The sequence below is a fragment of the Macaca fascicularis genome, chromosome 1 (genome assembly GCF_037993035.2).
Source record: "Macaca fascicularis isolate 582-1 chromosome 1, T2T-MFA8v1.1".
NCBI lineage: Eukaryota > Metazoa > Chordata > Mammalia > Primates > Cercopithecidae > Macaca > Macaca fascicularis.
The window spans coordinates 124,259,705-124,281,140 of record NC_088375.1 but is presented as its reverse complement, the minus strand read 5'-3'; the positions used below and the strand labels follow the sequence as shown (position 1 = coordinate 124,281,140).

The following is a 21,436-nucleotide window of genomic DNA, read 5'->3' as shown; positions in this document are numbered from 1 at the left end:
TATCAAATGTTTGTTGAATGATTAGCACTTGTCACAACTGCAACTCTGTGAACTAGGATCCTATCCATTTTGTTCATTACAAAATTCCGCCTAAGCCTTGAACAAGGCTATCAGTGATAAGTGCAAAGCAATTTAGAGGAAGGAGGGGTAACTAAACTGAAGAAGCTCAGGGAAGCCTCACAGATAAAATTACTTCTAAACTGAAACTGAAAGTTAGGAGGAAAACTAAAAAGATCAACAACGGAAGGGCTGCAGACAGAATATCGCGAGGTGTTGGTCAGCCAAGATGGCTTCTGACACTGGCCGCCACACTTAATATGGCGGCCAGGGAAATTTCCTCGAGAAAATCACGCGAGACTTGCATCACGGCGGTTGTCCCCGAGTCAACCTGGGGGTGTGGAGCAGCCAAGATGGAGCCGGCAGCCGGCGGTCCGGGCCCACTGATCGTGAACAACAAGCAGCCCCAGCCTCCGCCACCTCCGCCGCCGGCAACCGCACAGCCACCACCCGGGGCACCGCGGGCCGGCGCGGGCCTCCTTCCTGGGGGCAAAGCCCGGGAGTTCAACCGCAACCAGCGCAAAGACTCGGAGGTCAGGAGCTTCGGGGGGCGAGGCTCGCACCCGGGCGGGCGGCGTCGGGGGTCCCGGGCCCGAAGCCACTGTCGGGACCAGGTTGGGCTTCCCAGAGGGCTCGGTAGAGCCCGGCCGAGAACTGTCAGTATACAGCGAAAGGAGCAGGAAGCGAGGCTCGCAGCTCCTGGGGTCGAGGGCATGAAGCTGGGGTCCTTGCTAGAGCTCCGCCGCCCGGGAGACTTTCCGGGAGCCGGCAACTGCTGGTTTGCTCCCTTGGGCCCCGGCTGTGGGCGTGGCCTCGAGGCCCCAGCCCCTGGGGAAGCCGCCTTCGCGCCAGCTCGGGGCCGAGGAGTCGGGGGTCTGGGTGCACTCCAGGGCGCTGGGCGGCCGCGTCCCCAACCTAATCATCTCGGGCCTCTGCCCCTGGCACGCGGGCGCCAGCTCCTGGGTCCTGCCGCGTACAGAGGAAGGCGCTTGTGGGCAGGAAAGGTACCGGCGAGGATCTAGAAGGCAGTTAGAGCCGGACCGAGCTAATTATCACTGAGAGTATTGCGCTGCCGTAGGTTCCGAGAGTAGGAGGAGGAAACATGCCCTGTTCTGACCTGAGCCAGATCAGGCCGTGGGGTTGACAGTGCCTGTGGTGGGTGTTGTGCCCAGTGCGCCTGCTACTGAACTGTTAAAGATGAGAAATAGACATTTTAAGCATCCGTTAGGACCCAGCATTCATTCATCTCGCCAGTGAGCCGTTCCTGCCGTTCTGGAGATGGCATAGTCTGGAGCTGACTAGTAACCTCACCCCAAGTTAAAGAATTCCTCCCACTACCTCCCTTTGCAGAATTCATGAATGAAGATACTCATGACACGGCGTTTTAGGGCTTCTTAATCAGCAGGTTCCCAGAGCACTTACTATGCCATCTCCTAGATTGATCAGCAGCCAACCTGATCAGCCAAGTTAATGAGAGGGAATTCCTCATTGTCCAAGCATAATGTACCAATTCATACCGAAGAGCGATGATACTATCTTTAGACCTGTGAAATCAGTTCCTCAGAAGCTTTTATTTTTTGTTAGCAAGCCTAAACCCCTGAGAAAGCATGTCAACAATTGGCAAGCCCGAAGTAGACGTAATTTGAGCTTGGAGTGAATTCTTTGAAAAAACAATGACACTGACCTTTTAGGAGCCCTTGCATGGTGGGATGATGGACATCAGTGGTAACTACTCAGTTTTTCAAGTGTGGAAGTTTACAAAAGTGGAGGGGGGTGAACCTACCTTCATCATGAGAGGAGTTATTTTGAAAAATGGTTTAAAATTTGTCTGAGTAGCTATGAATGGTCAAATAAATACCCTTTGACGAATTTTTAATTTCTCTTTTTACCCTTTAATTTCCACATAGCGGACGGGTCCAGTGGCTCAGGCCTGTAATTCCAGCACTTGGGGAGGCCGAGGCGGGCGGATCACCTGAGGTCAGGAGTTCCAGACCAGCCTGGCCAATGTGGTGAAACCCCATCTCTACTAAAAGTACAAAAATTAGCCAGGCGTGGTGGCAGGAGCCTGAGACAGGAGAATTGCTTGAACCTGGGAGGCGGAGGTTTGCAGTGAGCCGAGATTGCACCATTGCACTCCAGCCTAGGTGACAAGACTGAAACTCTCCCCGTCTCAAAAAAAAAAAAATTTCCACATAGACTGATTACATGAAAGACCAGTCAAATAGACACATTTAAGCAGAGACCTGTCTAAGTCCATTTCTTTAGAGAGGCTGCCGGGCGCGGTGGCTCAAGCCTGTAATCCCAGCACTTTGGGGGGCCGAGACGGGCGGATCACGAGGTCAGGAGATCGAGACCATCCTGGCTAACACAGTGAAACCCCGTCTCTACTAAAAAAATACAAAAAACTAGCCGGGCGTGGTGGCGGGCGCCTGTAGTCCCAGCTACTCAGGAGGCTAAGACAGGAGAATGGCCTAAACCCGGGAGGCGCAGCTTGCAGTGAGCTGAGATCCGGCCACTGCACTCCAGCCTGGGCGACAGAGCGAGACTCCGTCTCAAAAAAAAAAAAAAAAAAGAGAGGCTGATGCCGTGATCTTTCTTTAGTCATAGCTGAAATCGGTAGTTTGGGAGCCTGATCAGTGAATGCCTGGAGGAGAGGGAGGCTGACATTTGATGAGAGCTCACTGTGTACTACATAATTTTGATTAGTCCTTAAAAATCTTCAGAGTAGATTTTCATCATTGCCATTCAATGAGTGAAGAAACTGAAGCTCAATAACTTGTCAAAGTGTACACTGTGTTGTCTCTGAACACAATGTGGAGTTCTTGTTTGTGGGTATGTTTTTTGTTTTGCTTTGTTTTGTTTTGAGACAGAATCTCCCTCTGTCTCCCAAGCTGGAGTGTAGTGGCGTGATCTTGGCTCACTGCAACCTCTACCTATGGGGCTCAAGCGATTCTCCTGCCTTAGCCTCCCCAGTAGCTGGGACTACAGGCACGACCCACCATGCCTGGCTAATTTTTATGTTTTTATTAGAGATGGGGTTTTACCATGTTGGCCAGGCTGGTTTCAAACTCCTGACCTCAAATGACCCGCCCACCTCAGCCTCCCAAAGTGCTAGAATTACAGGCGTGAGCCACCTCGTCTGGCCATTTGTGGGTATGTCATTTTGTGGCTGGTCTTTGTCTTCCCAGGTAGATTGTAATTAAACCTAAGGACTTTACCTATTTGTTTCTCACTTCTCTCTTCCCAGTACAAGCCTTCCAAGATGGTGTGTTCTCAGTAATCACCTATTTCCAACAGGAAAAAGACTGTGTTTGTCACATTCTCTCTTATATGTGGGAGGGAAGTTGATCTGTTTGGCAGTGGCCTTCTTTGTCAGTTCTCACTGAAATTTGAGACAAAGACGGGGAAAGCTGAGGGTTTCAATACTCATTTTTGTCCTGAGCTGTTGACAGCTCACTAGCCAGAAAGAAGTTAAGACTTCTGGAATCTTAGCATCACATGGAATGGTCATTTACTGCACAAAATACATAGAAACCTTGTATTTGTTCATTTAACAAATATGTGAGTATAAACCATTCATTCATTCACTTATTCATGCCAAATACTATGCTGGACCTTGTGAAATCATTGGTAAGCTAAATGGATGATGTTCTTGTTCTCAGGGAACTTGCAGTCTTGTGGAAAGGCAGACACTAAACACATCCTATAATGATAAGTTATGATAAGTGCTCTGAAGGAAAGGTATAGGATACTCTGAGAGGTTTTAGGAAACAAAATGTGAAAAAACATCAGAAAAGTGGAGGCACTGGTGTCCTGTAACAACAGCATCTCGAAGCATGTGTTTCTTTGACAAACAGCATGATCCTTTTTCCTAAAGCTCTCTCCTCTTGTCAGCAGGGCTATTCGGAGTCACCAGACCTGGAGTTTGAGTATGCTGACACAGACAAGTGGGCTGCAGAGCTCTCGGGTAAGGCAGGGACCTTTGTGTTATTTGGGGGTAGTTTTTTCCTTATTGGTCTTTAAGAAAATTAAGAATGAATATCATTTAGGGCTTCATTGCTTTCCCTAGTTAGTTCTATCAGATAGATATATGTGTGTGTATATATATGTGTATATGTGTATATATGTAAATATAGTGCATATATGTATACGTATATATGTGTGTATATATGCATATATGTGTGTATATGTGTATATGTGTGTATATATGTATGTGTGTATATGTATATGTGTATGTATATATGTATATATATGACATGTTAGTTATTTGATTCAAGCCTTGTGCATCTTATAACTTTGTGTTGTCCTTTACTTTTATGAAGCTGACTAGAGCCCAGTCCCATTGTGAGACAGTGATGTTCCTTGGCTATCCACTGTGACCCTGATAGTGGTCTCTCCTCCAGCAATGGGTCATGAGGGATGCCTGCATCTGTGCCCATCTGCTGCTGCCACTGCCACTCTCATGTAATGCGAGGTCGGTGTAAGCTGCTTCTCCAGCCTCTGTAATACATGTCCTGCTCAAGAGGTAGCAGCCACTTGAGAGGCGCATCCCAGGTGGCCGTCAGCCCTGGCATGGCATGGTGGGATGGATGCACATCGGACAGGAAGTGTCCAGATGGCATTCTGGCACTCTGGTTCTCTCTATTGTGCACATTAGAGAACTAAGATCCCCTTCATAATTAGAGAGCTTATTCCAGGAGTCACTATGACTCAGGGCCAGAGTTGAGAGTGGAAGCAAATGCCTTGCCTTCTCTGCACATGTGAGACTTGGTGTGCAATGCAGACATGGAACCAATGGTGATGAGACTTTGTTCCAACAGAGCTTTACAGCTACACGGAAGGGCCAGAATTCCTGATGAATCGAAAATGCTTTGAGGAGGACTTCCGGATCCATGGTGAGATGATTTCCCCCACTTCTTGCTTCCTTTGCCCTGCATGATGAGAGCTGCAGGTTTCTTTTAGGCATCTGAATGACCTGAGTCATCCTTGAACGGCCTGAGAAGCCTGCTGAACCCTGATGGTTCAAAGCCAGATACATGTAGAGTGGGCTTGTGGCACATCCGTGGGGGCTTTTCAGAATGTGCAGATTGGGGGAGAAAAAAAAATTCATGTGATTAAAATTGCGCCCAAAATACCAGCGTTTCAGTTTGGAAATCAAATTCATAGGGCAGCAGTATGATCTTACCACTTACATAGGGGGTAACTTGTCTTTCTGGTCCTATGGCAGTCCTGAAATTGGTGAGTTAACATGGGTCCATGCCATTGTGAATATTTTTCTAGGCTCAGGTGTAACTGGTTTCTTGCCCTGCAGTGACAGACAAGAAGTGGACTGAGCTGGACACCAACCAGCACCGGACCCATGCCATGAGGCTCCTGGATGGCTTGGAAGTCACTGCCAGGGAGAAGAGACTTAAGGTGGCTCGAGCAATTCTCTATGTTGCTCAAGGTATTGAGTGGACCTCCCCAGGATTCCCTAGCACCTCTGCCCACTCAGATGCAGGGAGGGGCTCAGTGAACTGAACCCTGTGTTGCAGGCACGTTTGGGGAGTGCAGCTCGGAGGCAGAAGTGCAGTCCTGGATGCGCTACAACATCTTTCTCCTCCTGGAGGTGGGCACGTTCAATGCTCTGGTGGAGCTTCTGAACATGGAAATAGAGTGAGCATTTTTGAGAGGCTGAGTAGGGAAGGGGAGGCTGGGGTGGGAAGGGGGACACAGCTTGCAGAACTAACTGGCTTTGAGAGGGTTAAATGGGCCACATGGGGCAGAAAGTCTGGTCCCAGGCTGTGTTCTGACCACCTGGGTTGAATAATGGAGTTGGTCACTTACACCTTGAAGATTAATGGAGACTAATGACAGGTCCCTGCAGCTCCCTGATGCCAGAATTTTTACACCAGACAGGGTAGGCCCTACCCCGGCTTTGCGGGGCTGCTCCTCAGAAGGAGACTCCTCACTTTGAGCTCTCTTTTGAACCTGTAGACTCTGCTGTGTTCGCCCTGCAGTTCCCCGCTTGGCAGGAGGCCAGGCACAAGACTGACACATGGGCTCAACCAGTGCCTGGCCTTGCCTGTGTCACCTTTGTCCAGTGGACAGGTCAGCTGCTGCTCATCTAAGGATAACGCCATCAATGATAATAGCTAAGACCACTCACTGAGTGCCTATGTGTCCCGGGCATTGTTCTCAGGATATTACAGGTGCTAATTCATGTTAAGGATATAGGTACTGCTATCATCCCCATTTTACAGATGAGGAAACTAAGGCACAGTTAGAGCCAGGATTCAAACTGTGGCAGTCCAGTGCACGACTGGGTTTTTTTTTGCTTGTTTGTCTTTTGTTTTTTGTTTTTTGGGGTTTTTTTTGAGAGTCTTGTTCTGTTGCCCAGGCTGGAGTGCAATGGCGCGAACTTGGCTCACTGCAACCTCCACCTCCTGGCTTCAAGCAATTCAAGCAATTCTCCGGCCTTGGCCTCCTGAGTAGCTGGGATTACAGGTGCCCGCCACCACACCCGGCTAATTTTTGTATTTTTAGTAGAGATGGGGTTTTACCATGTTGGCCAGGCTGGTCTCAAACTCTTGACCTCAGGTGATCCACCCGCCTCGGCTTCCCAAATGGTGTTGGGATTACAGGCGTGAGCCACCGTGCCCAGCCATGGCCTGGGTTCTTAGCCATCGTATCCTGTGGCTTCTTGTGCAGTCCAAGCATGTATCACAGGATTTTGTGTCCCCATTGGTCAGTACTTGTCAGGGACATCACTTATCTTCCTTCTTGGAGGAAGATGCTGACTCTCAAAATCTCCTGCAGCAACAGTGCCGCCTGCAGCAGTGCTGTGAGGAAGCCCGCCATCTCCCTGGCTGACAGCACAGACCTCAGGTGAGGCGAGCAGCAAGCCTGGGCTTCCGAGCGTTAGTCAGAGATGAGATCAGAGCAGGGTGTGGGAGGCTGGCTGTGGGTGTCCTTGCTGTGTGTGCTTCTGTACACGTCATCTGCACGTTTGATGGGCCCACTGTGAATGCTTAGTAGGAACTGCTGAGGGCTCATCCTAGGTGGGGCTCTGGGTTGAGACTCCCAAAGGCAATCCAGGGTCAGGTGACTTAGAGCCACAGCTAAGTGTGGGCCTCCTACTCACACTGTTACTCAGGACCCAGTTGTGGGTGTTTTGTATTTGGGTGAAACACTTGATAATGTTCCCAGGGCTCCCGCCGCCTTGTGTACACAGCTTGATCCTCATCTTCACTGGGTTAGACCCGACAGCTTCCTAATGTTTCATAGCTGCCCAGGAGCTCACAGCAACTGCTGAACACCAAGATCACCCTTCAGTTTTTGAAGGTTGAAATCTGGCTCTTTTTATGAATTTGGAAGTTTTTAGACTAGGTGGTTGTAGTGTTCCCTCCTAGGTGTTAGGATCCCTGGGTGTCACCTCTCAGCTCCTGCTTTCCACTTCCTCATCAAAAACCCTGTTTTTGTTCTCGCTGTGACCCCGTTCTGCTTTGACCCTATAGCTCACTACCATCTCTGGTGCTTTTCTTTTCAGGAAGCTTAGGGCGGTAAATGCTTTTGGCCATTCTTGTTCATATTCATTTATTCAGCTACCATTTATTAATTTTTTTTTTTTTTTTTTGAGACGGAGTCTCGCTCTGTAGCCCAGGCTGGAGTGCAGTGGCCGGATCTCAGCTCACTGCAAGCTCCGCCTCCCGGGTTCACGCCATTCTCCGGCCTCAGCCTCCCGAGTAGCTGGGACTACAGGCGCCTGCCACCTCACCCGGCTAGTTTTTTGTATTTCTTAGTAGAGACGGGGTTTCACCGTGTTAGCCAGGGTGGTCTCGATCTCCTGACCTCGTGATCCGCCCGTCTCGGCCTCCCAAAGTGCTGGGACTACAGGCTTGAGCCACCGCGCCCGGCCACCATTTATTAATATTAAGCCCCTGCTTTATGTAAGCACTTTGTTAGACACTAGGGTGCTCCTTCGACCCCCCCACCGCCCTACTTCATTGTGAGCTGGCTCTTGTCCTCAGGGTCCTGCTCAACATCATGTACCTGATAGTGGAGACCGTTCACCAGGAGTGTGAGGGTGACAAGGCTGAGTGGAGGACCATGCGGCAGACCTTCAGAGCCGAACTGGGTAGGACCCTGGGGATCCTCTCTAGAGGCCCTGCCTGGAAGCTGAGGCGGAAGGCTTTGGGAGGGTCCTGATACCTTTGTGTCACCTCCAGGCTCCCCGCTGTACAACAGTGAGCCGTTTGCCATCATGCTGTTTGGGATGGTGACCAAATTTTGCAGTGGTCACGCCCCTCACTTCCCCATGAAGAAAGTTCTCTTGCTGCTCTGGAAGACAGTATTGGTGAGCACCTACTTGGAGGAGAACTCAGGTGCTAGGGGATGGGCAGTAAGGAGACTGTTCCTTGAATATCCTTTTGAATATTGAATTATGTGACTATAAAACTGCTTTGGTAAAAAAAAAAAAATTATTTAAAAAGCGCTAAAAGGAGATGACAAAGTAAGTGCCACTATTGTCCCTTTGTAGCCAATGAGGACATAGGCCTTGAGTCAGAACAGACTGTTGGCTCCCTGACTCCTGGAAGATGTTTTCTGTCATAGAACAGCTCTCCCCCAGACAAGCTGCCTCTCAGCAAGCAGCTCTGGACCTGGAGTTTGTAAAGGGATTTAAGGCAAAGTTAAAGCTGGTGTAATTGGGGCCCTGGTAGGATGTCACTTGAAGGGGCAAGCGTGAGCCCTGAGCCAGCCTCCATTTTCTTCAGGGTATGGTGTCAACCCGACTCTGTGTCTAGGTAGGGAGGGACTGGGTGCCAGCGTGGGCCGTCCAGCACACTGGGCTTTGGAGCATTGTTAGCAGCCAGGCCATGCCAGGAGGCCTTCCCAGGAGGAGTGGCGTGGGGGAGGCAGTGGAGGTGGGTTGGGCCTCTGTTACACTGGGGCTCATCCTTCCTTTCAGAATGGGTCAGCTCTGGAGCCAGGGCTCAGTAAGTGTAGGATTTCTTGAGTCATTGACGCATTTTTATCTTGGCCACACATCCTGTTCTTCACAAAGCCTTGCTAAGGCCAGAGAGGAAAGCTGAACTGCTCAGAAACAGCAAAACTAAGCAATCTAAAATTGCTGCATGGTGCTGGGGTTTCTGTTTCTTGGGAGATGTTTAGATGAAGCTTTTTTTTTCTTTTAAATTTGAGCAACCAACTGTATTTCCAGTTTGACTTGGAAAGACTCGCATGTACAACTCGTGAAACATGAGTCTCACCAACTTTTCTAGGGACTTGCAGGGTTAGGCTCTTTGCTTTTTAAATGAAGAGTATGTCATAGGTGCAGAGTTAGTGTATCTGCACTAGGGTCAGTCAGCCTGCATCTCTACTCTTTCCTTGTTCCTTTTTCTCCTTTCCCTTGCGGATGTCGCAGAATTCTCCTCGGGAGTGGCTTCAGTCCGTTGTTCAGGGGTTGCCTGGGTCTCTATAAAGACGTGGGTCATGATGTGATGGGTGCTTCTGAGCCCAACACAATGGTCAGGGACCAGCCCTGTGGACACGTTGACTCTGGCTCTGCTTCCCTGTCTGTAATGCAGTGCACGCTGGGCGGCTTTGAGGAGCTGCAGAGCATGAAGGCTGAGAAGCGCAGCATCCTGGGCCTCCCCCCACTTCCTGAGGACAGCATCAAAGTGATTCGCAACATGAGGGCAGCCTCTCCACCAGCATCTGCTTCAGACTTGATTGAGCAGCAGCAGAAACGGGGCCGCCGAGAGCACAAGGTGAGGGTGACAGAGGTCCCTGTGACTCCTGAGGGCCCTCAAGGTGTATGCTTGCAGCAGCACAGTCCTTGGAGGAGCAGGGCTGCTGGAAATGATCTCTGATCAACCAGTCAGAATCATGCCTCCACGGCAAGGACACTTTGTCCCCAGCTCTGGTCCAGTTTATGGTGGGTGCTCAGCACGTGGTGCTTTTGAGGGACTGGAGCAAGAAGTACTTGATGGTTTGGCCCCCGTCTTGACTCCCCCTCTGGTTTTTCCACTGTTCCTGCCTCTACCTGACACCCCTGTGCGCTGTGTCTCCTCCAGCCGCACTTCCCTAGTCTGCATCCTCAATTGGCTCTTGTCTCATCTCACTTCCCTGGTTTCAGGCTCTGATAAAGCAGGACAACCTAGATGCCTTCAACGAGCGGGATCCCTACAAGGCTGATGACTCTCGAGAAGAGGAAGAGGAGAATGATGATGACAACAGTCTGGAGGGGGAGACGTTCCCCCTGGAACGAGATGAAGTGATGCCTCCCCCACTACAGCACCCACAGACTGACAGGCTGACCTGCCCCAAAGGGCTCCCCTGGGCTCCCAAGGTCAGGTGAGTCTCAGACCTCCAGAGCACTCATAGCTCCTGAGGCCAGAGCCCTCACACCCTCAGGCCTGCCGCCTGGCCTGCGTCACCGTGTGTGGTCCTCTGCAGGGCAGGCTGACCGTGGCTCTGGGATGAAGCTCTCTTAAAGCGCCTGGTGCTGTCCTGAGGGTCTCAGGGAGGCTAGCCTTGCTGGTCTCACACAACATGGCCCCCATGTGGCTACTGAGTCAGTAATTGGAGTTAGCTCTTGGTTAGACGTGCTAGTGAAGGGGGATAGGAAACAAATAAAAACAAAAGCATTTAAGCAAACATGTCCCCACCCCTCCCGGGGTTGTATATGATTTTTAAGGGAAAAATGATAGATTAAGGAAGAGTTTCTTTAGAGCCATAATGAAAATGTTTGAGATATGTGGGTACATCGATGGATGGGAAGGTACCTGGAGATATATAAATGGTGTCTGTTTGATAGGCAGCAACTTAAGAAATAGATGAACATGTGAGAGGATATAGAAGTCACTTTCTTGATCCAGGTAAAGCCTCAGTTTTCAGTGATCTGTGAAGGGAATGCAAAACAGATCATCAGAAAATGCAAGGTATGCTGATTGTTTGGGATAGGAAAATGTGACCTACATGAAAAATCAGTAGCCTGTAGCTTTAATTGTTTAACAAAGTTTTAGTATTTAAGAAAGTCTGTTGACAAACTTGTTCATACTATGTGAATAAAGTATGTTTTTAAGTTTAATGTATCTCTTTAATTTTATGAATAAACTAGTTAACATGTAATATATTTCCAGGTTATTGATCCAGCAAAATTATAAGAAACATTAAAATACTCTGAAAATTTCTATTTTTTCCCTTTTTTGAAAGAGAAAAACAGTTGTGGGAGACTTTTTCTTCTCCTGGCTTCACAGTTTCTGGATGCTCTATGTTTTTGTTAACTGTAACACTTTGAAATAGCATTTGCTAAAAACCTTTTTCTCTTTCTTTGTTTGGGGGATGTGGCAGAGAGAAAGATATTGAGATGTTCCTCGAGTCCAGCCGCAGCAAATTTATAGGTTACACACTAGGCAGGTGAGTAGAAGCCAAGTTCATTTTGCTGTTAGCTCTCCCAGCCTTTGGTGTTTGGGATCCCAGGTGAATTAATGTCGAGGCTCAACACAGGGCCTTCTTTATTCTCCAGTGACACGAACACAGTGGTGGGGCTGCCCAGGCCAATCCACGAAAGCATCAAGACTCTGAAACAGGTGAGTGGCTTTGGGTGAGCATTTGGCTTGTTTGGTCCAAAGTGAGTAAAGTGAAACCAGCCTGTAGGGAGAAGCCTTTTAAGACTGTTGTCTGCCTGCAAGAACCTGGGGTAGAGGCCAGGGTGGACTTTGGAATAACCTTGCAAACAGTCTTTCATAAGTTTTGCTTGTTTTATTATAAGTTTTACTTGTTTTAGCTGAGCTTTTGTTTGGGACTGACTGGAAAGTCTTTAAAGATTGTATTACCTGACCACTGGGCACCAAGGCATATGCCTGTAGTCCCAGCTACTGAAGAGGCTGATGCAGGAGGACTGTTTGAGCACAGGAGATCAAGGCTACAGTGAGCTATGATCATGCTCCTGCACTCTAGCCTGGGCCACAGAGTGAGACCTGGATTCTTTAAAAAAAAAAAAAAGGATTATATTACTTGACAGTTGTTGGAATTCTACAGAGCTCAATAAATAACCCTCCTTTTCCTTGCCCACGTTCTCAGGCAGTTGAAATAGAGGAGTAGGCAGATGGAGATTGTAATGCCAACTTTATAGCTCATAGAGCCGTGGAGAATGAGGCTTAAGAACGCAGCAGTAGTGTCCTAATACATTGTTTCAGAATTAGGCAGAGATACCTACCAGTCCCAGGCAGTGCAGGCAGGAGAAGAGAGCACAGACTCTCAGCAGGCAGACAGGTTCTAAAGGGAAAAGAGAAGGGTGGAGCCAAGGCTGCCCTGTGTCCCCTCCCATACTCTCTGATCAGAGAAGGGAGCAGTGAGTGTCTGGATGGGGCAGAGAGAGATGAGGGGTGTTTGGCAAACCTCTGTCCCTCCACATAGGAGAGAACATTAAGAGTGGGGAAGAAGGTCGAGCGTGGTGCCTCAAGCCTGTAATCCCAGCACTTTGGGAGGCCGAGACGGCAGATCACGAGGTCAGGAGATCGAGACCATCCTGGCTAACACGGTGAAACCCCGTCTCTCCTAAAAAATACAAAAAAACTAGCCGGGCAAGGTGGAAGGCACCTGTAGTCCCAGCTACATGGGAGGCTGAGGCAGGAGAATGGCATAAACCCGGGAGGCAGAGCTTGCAGTGAGCCGAGATCCAGCCACTGCACTTCAGCCTGGGCAACAGAGCAAGACTCCGTCTCAAAAAAAAAAAAAAAAAGAGTGGGGAAGAGGCATCTCCCCTAACAGCTGTCTGGAGTGAAACTGTTGATATGTTTTGAAATATATTTTTGGAATTGGTAGTACTAAGTGGTCTCTCTGCAGCTAGGCATTTTGAGTATTTGATTTTGCTTTCAGTTTTTCCTCCTGTCACTGTAGCTATCTGAAAGCCTGTTTCCCTCCTTTAATTTACTTTTTTTTTTATCTACTGTGGGCTTCCTACTCTAGTTGCAAGAGGAAGGGGCCCATTTAGAAAAATATTTTGGGGCCAGGCATGGTGGCTTATGCCTACAATCCCAGCACTTTGAGAGGCCAAGGTGGGTGGATCACCTAAGGTCAGGAGTTCAAGACCAGCCTCACCAACATGGCAAAACCCCATCTCTACTAAAAATACAAAAATTAGCCGGGCATGGTGGTGCACGCCTGTAGTCCCAGCTATTTGGGAGGCTGGGGCAGGAGAATTGCTTGAACCTGGGAGGCGGAGGTTACAGTGAGCCAAGATCATGCCACTGCAGTCCAGTCTGGGCAATAGAGGAAGACTCTATCTCAAAAAAAAAAAAAAAAGAAAAGAAAAAGAAAAATGTTTGGGTTTGGGATTTTAGTTAGGGATTTTTGTGGTGACTTATCCTCTTTCAGAAGACTGTTTGAAGACAAATGTGTGGGGCTTTTGCTAGAGTGCAGGGAGTTTGGCCAGAGAATGTTCTCCCCAGCCCTTCTTTTCCCATCTCTCCCTCCAGCACAAGTACACGTCGATTGCAGAGGTCCAGGCGCAGATGGAGGAGGAGTACCTCCGCTCCCCTCTCTCAGGGGTAAGTTGGAGGTCCTCTTCAGCCACCAGGATCCCCAGCTCTTCCCAGGCATTGTGCTGGGATTAGACCACAAGGTTGCCCCAGGCCCTGCCCTCAAAGAACTCCCAGTCCACCTCCCAGTGCAGAGGGTGACACAGGTCTAGTGCAGGGTTAAGAATACAGACTGAGTCAGGAACCTGCCTCTTATGCCTGGATCTACCACTTTGTGGATGACAACTTAAGCCAGTTACTGGGTGTCTCTACGCTTTATTTCCTTGTGTGTGAAATAGGAATAATAATACCTTTATAGGGTTATTATAATAAGAATGAACTGAGTTATTACAAGTAAAATGCTTGGCACATTGTGTTCAGGGTTTGCTGTTATCATTAACATCATTATGTACATCACTGTCTACAGGTTTTCCTCCAGCCAGCTAGCAAGCTGGCTCAGGAGATTGTATTCTGGGCTGGGGTTTTATGCTTGTACCCATTATGTTAAAAGGGAGAAGAAGAAGTTGAGCAAGTCCCTGCAGAAACCCTCTACCAAGGCTTGCTCCCCAGCCTGCCTCAGTATATGGTGAGTGGCGCTTGCAGTGGGACCCTCCCACTGCAGTGGCCTTAGAGTGGGCCCTGCCCTCCTCCTGCCACCTGTGGACCAACAGAAGGACTGCTCAGAGCTTAATTTTGGCCCTGGGCTCTCACACCTGTGTCTGAATGGTCTACTCTTCCCAGATTGCCCTCCTGAAGATCCTGTTGGCTGCAGCACCCACCTCAAAAGCTAAAACAGACTCAATCAACATCCTAGCGGATGTCTTGCCTGAAGAGATGCCGTGAGTATCGTTCTGTGAATGGAGCAGGTGGGGCAGAAGATAGATGGAGAAGGGCAAACGTTTTCCTCTTGTCAGGTTGGTTGTTATTGGCCCAGCTTCTCTACAGGTTAAATGTAGGTATTTTTGACTCAAAAAAAAAGGAAACTACTAGATTAAAGAGTTTCACTGGTTAGGGAGATGGCTTGGTCCTGTTGGCCTGGATTCTAGTGTAGACTCTGCCACTGAGCGAACTCCTGAGTGAATTGGGGAAAGTAATTTCCTCCTCTGTAAAATGAATGGGGCCACCCTGGACATTGCCCCAAAGCCGCCCTCTCCAAAGCCGCCCTCTCCAGCTGTGATCGGGACACCGGGATAAGGAGGGTTAGCTTGTAGACAGCTTGCCAGCAATAGCTGAACCTGTGCCAGGTATAGAGACGTCCCTTTTCGCCAGTAAGCGGACGCGCAGAATGCTGGCAAATGGCTCAGGGTGATAGAGTGAGATTCTTCAGAGCTCTTCTGCGCTGGGCCCTGTACTCGTTTTTCATGTGAGAGTACAGATTGAGATCATGTTCTACTTTGAGAAGGACCTGGACCTTGACCTGATCTGCCTGCCTGGGCCGCCAGCCCTGAGTCCAGCTCCTGGGTGGCTGTGGCCCTGAAGTATGGCAGTGATGGCCAGGTGAAGGAGGAGGCAGGAATTGGCTAATACCAGAGGGAGAATCACAGAACACTAGGCCATCATGTGATGATCCTTGAAAAAAAGGTTCTAGAGTCATACTATATATTTGATTCATGGATTTCTCTTATAAGGAGGAATTCCTTTTATAAAGATGTACAGTGAGAAGTCCTGAATTAAGAAACTGATGTAACTCAGTGCTTCCTAAATTTATCTGACTCCAAAACCCTTTTTTCCATGACATGAAATTTGCCAATATCCTGGTATTCCACAGAACACATTTTGGAGAACTCAGGTTAATACGGCAGCAGAAGCTTAGGGGAGATCTTGGAAAGGAGAAGAAGTTCATTTTTAGAGGAAAGGCAGAGAAGCAGACTAAGAATGTATTTGAGGGCATCATGGGGAAGGAATAAATTGTGCCAGGCTACATTGCTTGGGAGGTGGATGGGGGAGCCCTGGGCTGACTTCTGAGATGTCCATGGGGTGAGTGGGGAGGTGGGAGTCTTTGCCCAGGGAGGCTCAGGAGTCCATCTTTTCTGTGGGCACCTAGAAAGGAGGTACTGCACATGCTGGTGGCTTACCCAGGCAATTAATTATGTTTCCAGCACCACAGTGTTGCAGAGCATGAAGCTGGGGGTGGACGTAAACCGCCACAAAGAGGTCATTGTTAAGGCCATTTCTGCTGTCCTGCTGCTGCTGCTCAAGCACTTTAAGTTGAACCATGTCTACCAGGTACCCGCAGGGCTTTCCCTCCTGTCCTGTGGTCTGGGGCCTCGGGCACTACTGCTCCTCCAGCCCACAAGAACGGGGGCCTTGGCCTTTGACCCGCTTGAACTCTGCATGAATGTTCTAAGACATGGCCCTCCAGCCAAGGCCTTTCATCCCTGGAGGAAAGAAGGCAAGGTCCCAAGGGCCACGCCTTTTTTTTTTCTTCCCCTGTTGGCTTCAGTTTGAATACATGGCCCAGCACCTGGTGTTTGCCAACTGCATTCCTTTGATCCTAAAGTTCTTCAATCAAAACATCATGTCCTACATCACCGCCAAGAACAGGTGACGAGGGCCAGGGACCGTGAAGGGGCGGGTATGGTCAGACAGCAGAGTTCCCAGCTGGTATTTCCCACTGCCTCCATTTTTCCAGCATCTACGAGCCAGCGCTCTGCAAGGCATCAGGACACAAAGATAAATGAGACATGGCCCCTGCCTGTGGAGAGCCCAGTGTGTCAAATCTGAGTCGAGCTAGTCGTGCCCCAGGTGCCTCGGCCTGTACCTGGGCAGGAGGGTTTTCATCCCGGGATCTAGTACTTTCTTCCCTGTCCCTTTTGTACTTTTTTTTTTGAGGAGACCTTGGGCTGCTTGCTCTCTCTAAGGGGCTCGGCCATGTGCCCTGTAACGCCCTGTCTGCTGACTCTTAGCCCCTGCTGTTGGCCTGGTGCCAGCTATAGTTGACATTACTTGCTCGTCAGTGTGATATACCACAGGGCGCTGGCCAGACCCTGTCTCCAGAAAGGCTTGGCATCAATTAGTTGCCCTGAGCAGTCTCCTCCCCAGCCCCGCACTGATGGCTATGGGGGAAGCTGTGAGGGTCTCTGCCCCTTACAAGATCAACCAGCTGGCCTCTGGCTACAGGAGTGCCTTACAAGTTCCCTTGTAGCAGATATTTCCTCGTCTTATAGCTGGGGAAACGGGTGGGACAGACCAGGTAGATTCCTACTTCTGCTCCAACAAGTGAGGGAGGAAGGCTGGGAACTGGCTCAGGCACGGCTGCTCCACTAGGCCCTGGGCCTTTGCTCATGGTGGGCACCTGGATCCTCTCCCCTCTGCAGCATTTCTGTCCTGGATTACCCTCACTGCGTGGTGCATGAGCTGCCAGAGCTGACTGCAGAGAGTCTGGTGAGTGGCTGGGCTCTCCTCGGCTGTCCCTTTGGCACCCGGGTTAGTGAGTAGAGAGCCTGCCTACCCCAACACCACAGGAATAGAGGTGTCTCCCACAGGCGAAGTCACTGTGGAGTGCCCGGCTTTTAGAGCACTGTAAGTGTACAAAAGGGCCAGGAGGAGGGCTCTTGCAGAGCAGAGAGATTTGGATTTAGGGATTTGTCAGGGAGTGTGATCTTCAGGGGCTGCTGATCCAGAGCTCACCTCGTAGAGGGCTTCTCTCCCTCAACACTGGACTCAGCAGTAGGAGCCCTAGGGCAGCCCAAGGCTGCAGCTCCCAGTATCACGGTTCATGTTTCCTTCAGGAAAAGTCTGGGGAGCCTCCCTCTTCCCCTAGTCCCTGCCAGCTTCTGGGACGGAGTCCTGGGGCTGCTCTGAGAGCAGGGGGTTCCTGGTAGAGGCCTGAAGACCCGGCTCTTCTAAGATCATGTGTGAGGGACTTTTGGAAACTGCTGCACACACTGTAGCCGTGAGGGCTGATTGTTCCTGGGTTTACCCTGCAGGAAGCAGGTGACAGTAACCAGTTTTGCTGGAGGAACCTCTTTTCTTGTATCAATCTGCTTCGGATCTTGAACAAGCTGACAAAGTGGAAGCATTCAAGGACAATGGTAAGTGAGTCAGTGCATTCAGCAGGCTTGGAACTTGGAGCTCAAAGAAGAGTGCTGGGAGCAGGGAGTCCCTAGGGTGGGGCTCACTGTGCCTTCTCACTTAACTTTGCTGTAGCCATATCCTTGCATTTTATGGGCCAGTTCCCAGTTCCTTGATGAGTTTGATGAGTTGAACTGGAAGCTGGAAGAGGCCCAGTCATGTACTAAAACAAATCTACACTTACAGAAGAGCTTTTTCCATGTCATCTTAATCTTGATTGGTTACATAACCAGGGTTCTGAGAATCTTCCTTAACTCTGGGTCTGTGGATGCCTTTGGGGTGGGGAGGTCCTTGAATCCTCTGGTAACTTATGTGTACGTGTACACAGGAATGTTTCTGGAAAGAATCCATAGCTTTCTTCAGATTCCAAAGTGACCCTTAGTTAGGGTGACCAACCATCCTGGTTTGCCTGGAACTCTACTGGTTTTAGCATTTGAAGTCCAATGTATTAGGAAACGCTTCAGTCCAAGGGAAACTGGGAAGGTTTGTCACCTTAACTTCCAAAGGGTTAAGCAGCAGCGTGACCAGGGCTGTATGCATTTATTTCTGTCTTCAGCTTGGGCTGCTTGCTTGTTTGCCTTCCCAGATGCTGGTGGTGTTCAAGTCAGCCCCCATCTTGAAGCGGGCCCTAAAGGTGAAACAAGCCATGATGCAGCTCTACGTGCTGAAGCTGCTCAAGGTACAGACCAAATACTTGGGGCGGCAGTGGCGAAAGAGCAACATGAAGACCATGTCTGCCATCTACCAGAAGGTGCGGCATCGGCTCAATGACGACTGGGCATACGGCAACGGTGAGGCTCTGCACTCAGTCACATTTGGGTGGGAGTGTGTCGGGCAAGGTGACATCTTCCACTCCCTGCCCGTGGTGCTCAGGTGCTTCTCTGCCCTGAGCTTCCCACCAAGGAACAGAAAGGAGCCCAGCTTCTGCTTTTGTAGCATCAGGATGGGCACTCTAGGAAGGACTTTGAGAAGCTACCCAGGCTTGGCATCTGCGATCATCCCCATCTCTCCCTGTACCTCCAAGTCATTCCTTTTCTAGAAATTGTCATAACACTATGTCCCCTCTTTTCATCCCCATTTTGGCCACCCAAACTTTTACAGCTCTTGACTGGCTTCCCTGCCTCTAGTTCCTTCCCCTCCATCAGTGTCTTAGATTTCCCTAGTGATCCTTTTTTACTTTAATTTTTTTCAAAGATGGGGCCTGTTTCAAAGATGGGGCTGTGTTGGCCCAGGCTGGAGTGTGGTCTCGGCTCACCATAACATCTGCCTCCTTAGTCTCCCGAGTAGCTGGACCACAGGCACATTCCACTGTGCCCACCTAATTGTATCTTTTTTGTAGAGACAGGGTTTCACCATGTTTCCTAGGGTGTTTTTTTGTTTCTTTTTTTTTTTTGAGACAGAGATTCTGTCACCCAGGCTGGTTTGCACTGGCACGGTCTCAGCTCACTGCAACCTCCGCCCCCCGAGTTTAAGCAATTCTCCCCCCTCAGCCTCCCAACTAGCTGGGACTACAGCTGGACTCCACCATGTCCAGCTAATTTTTGTATTTTTTGTAGAGATGGGGTTTCACCATGTTAGCCAGGCTGGTCTCGAGTTCCTGGCCTCAAGTGATCCACCCGCCTCAGCCTCCCAAAGTGCTGGGATCACAGGCGTGAGCCACTGTGCCTATCCTTCTCAGGTGGTTCTTGAACTCCTGGGTTCAAGGGATCCACCTGCCTTGGCCTCCCAAAGTGTTGGGATTACAGGCATGAGCCACTGCGCCCGGCACCCTAGTGAATCTTTTCAACATGCAGCTTCTGTGCTGTTACCTCCCTGAGTAAAATCCTTCATTAGCTTCCTGTTTCCCTTAGAATTAGATTCAGACTCAAGCATGAGGCTCCCTCGTCCTTTTTCATTATCCTCCTCTGTAATCTGACCCAGCTTCCTTTTCAACCTCGTTACCTGCTGTCAGTCCAGCCTCCATCATACCCAGAGCTCCAGGCACAAGGAGTGCTTAGTGCCCTAACATAGCTGTGTGGTTCCCACTGCTAGGCCTCTGCAGACGCTCTTCCTCCACCCGCAGGGTCTCCCCTGCCCGCCTGGGCTGCTCTGTGTGGGTGTGTTGCCACATTGTTGCGTTTCTGGAGTATACCACCATGGCTAAATGACTGTGTCTGTACTCTCAGTGCCTTGTGAATGTGTGCAGGCCCACGGTGGCACACGGTACCTGGTCAGGGAGTTGAGAGAGAATGAGCAAATGAGAGGATTTCCAGGTTCCTCCCTCTGACCCCAGAGAGCTAGGGAGGTTGCCACTTTGAGAGAAATGTGTTGTACACATGGCTCTCCCTCTCTGGGTCTACATAATCTCTACAGTATAAGCCTCTTTGTCGGTACTTCTGTCTTTTCTGCTTGTACTTGACTCTCCTTTGGATCTAGGAAGGAATTCCTAGAGCTCGGAGGTATCCTGCTCCTAGTTGACACTCAATATTCCTGGCCAGGCCCCTGAGCTGCAGTGAGTCCATGGGGAGCTGCTACAGGGCGTGGCTCCTAACTGTGTTCTTCCTGCTTTGTCTCAGATCTTGATGCCCGGCCTTGGGACTTCCAGGCAGAGGAGTGTGCCCTCCGTGCCAACATTGAACGCTTCAACGCCCGGCGCTATGACCGGGCCCACAGCAACCCCGACTTCCTGCCAGTGGACAACTGCCTGCAGAGTGTCCTGGGCCAACGGGTGGACCTCCCTGAGGACTTTCAGATGAACTATGACCTCTGGTTAGAAAGGGAGGTCTTCTCCAAGCCCATTTCCTGGGAAGAGCTGCTGCAGTAAGGCTGTTGGTTAGGGGACTGAAACAGAGAAAGGAGGATCTCAAGGTACCTGCAGGACTGTCCTAGTTCATGGCTGCAGTGCTCCCATTCCCCACCAGGTGGCAGCACAGCCCCACTGTGTCTTCTGCAGTCTGTCCTGGGCTTGGATGAGCCCAGCTTTACCTCCTATTGGTTCCCAGGGTCCAGCTCAGAAGCAGTCATCTCTGCCTGGGATCCATTCTTCCTTTATTTCTCCCACCCTCCTCTCTTGGACATGGTTGGTTTTGGCTCATTTCACAATCAGCCCAAGGCTGGGAAAGCTGGAATGGGATGGGAACCCCTCCACAGCACATCTAAATTTCAGGGGTCATGCTGATGCCTCCTGAGACACACAAATCCTTGCTTTGTCAGCTTGCAAAGGAGGAGAGTTTAGGATTAGGGCCAGGGCCAAAAAAAAATACAACGGTGTCTTGGTTGTGCTCTGGGGTGGGGGTGGGGGGTTTCTGTTGTTATTCCAGCCTCCTGCTATGTTACATGCAGAAGTAATTGCAGAGGCTCCTGCAGCTGCCTCCACACTTTGATTTTGGACAGGGACAAGGTAGGAAGAGAAGCTTCCCTTAACCAGAGGGGCCATTTTTCCTTTTGGCTTTGGAGGGCCTGTAAATACCTATATATAATTCTGTGTGTATTCTCCTGTGTCATGTTGGGGTTTTTAATGTGTTTGTGTATTCTGTTTACATTAAAAATAAGCAAAAATCATTCCCGTTGGCTTGTCTACGGGAAATATGGCCTCTACATGTCTCCTCCAGGTCTAGAAAGTGTTTTTTTCTGCTAGCATTGCTGGTCACTGCTTGTCTTGCCAAGCTGCCTGCCTTTCCCATCCTGGGGGAAGAGAAGAGGGAGTTGGCATTTATCCAGTGTAAATTAACCCCACAGTAATCTGGGATTACTCTCACCCAACTCCAGGGCACTATCAAGGTTACTTTACTGAGACATTGTCCTGCACCCCTGGGTTTGCT

At 49.8% G+C, this 21,436-nt stretch overlaps 1 protein-coding gene across 6 annotated transcripts; it reads left to right on the top strand.

Annotated features, from left to right (window-relative positions):
• Window positions 1–396: 396 nt before the first annotated feature.
• STRIP1 (striatin interacting protein 1) lies at window positions 397–21,176 on the top strand. Of its 6 annotated transcripts, XM_045365675.2 has the most exons (21): window positions 397–590; window positions 3,955–4,024; window positions 4,878–4,952; window positions 5,369–5,503; window positions 5,592–5,712; window positions 6,856–6,924; window positions 8,067–8,173; window positions 8,265–8,392; window positions 9,624–9,806; window positions 10,175–10,392; window positions 11,392–11,457; window positions 11,567–11,630; window positions 13,521–13,592; window positions 14,074–14,148; window positions 14,304–14,401; window positions 15,662–15,788; window positions 16,006–16,106; window positions 16,880–16,946; window positions 17,492–17,596; window positions 18,223–18,427; window positions 20,192–21,176. In XM_045365675.2, the coding sequence occupies exons 1-21, from the start codon at window positions 411–413 to the stop codon at window positions 20,437–20,439; spliced, it is 2,514 nt and encodes an 837-aa protein (XP_045221610.1). In that variant the 5' UTR covers window positions 397–410; the 3' UTR covers window positions 20,440–21,176. The 6 variants fall into 6 exon arrangements, 5 of the variants coding, with proteins under 5 accessions (XP_045221610.1, XP_015286986.1, XP_073855615.1 ...); XM_015431500.3 differs by lacking the exon at window positions 6,856–6,924; XM_073999506.1 differs by lacking the exons at window positions 397–590; window positions 3,955–4,024; window positions 4,878–4,952; window positions 5,369–5,503 and adding an exon at window positions 6,034–6,147 and having other exon boundaries at window positions 5,594–5,712.
• The last annotated feature ends 260 nt before the right edge of the window (window positions 21,177–21,436 follow it).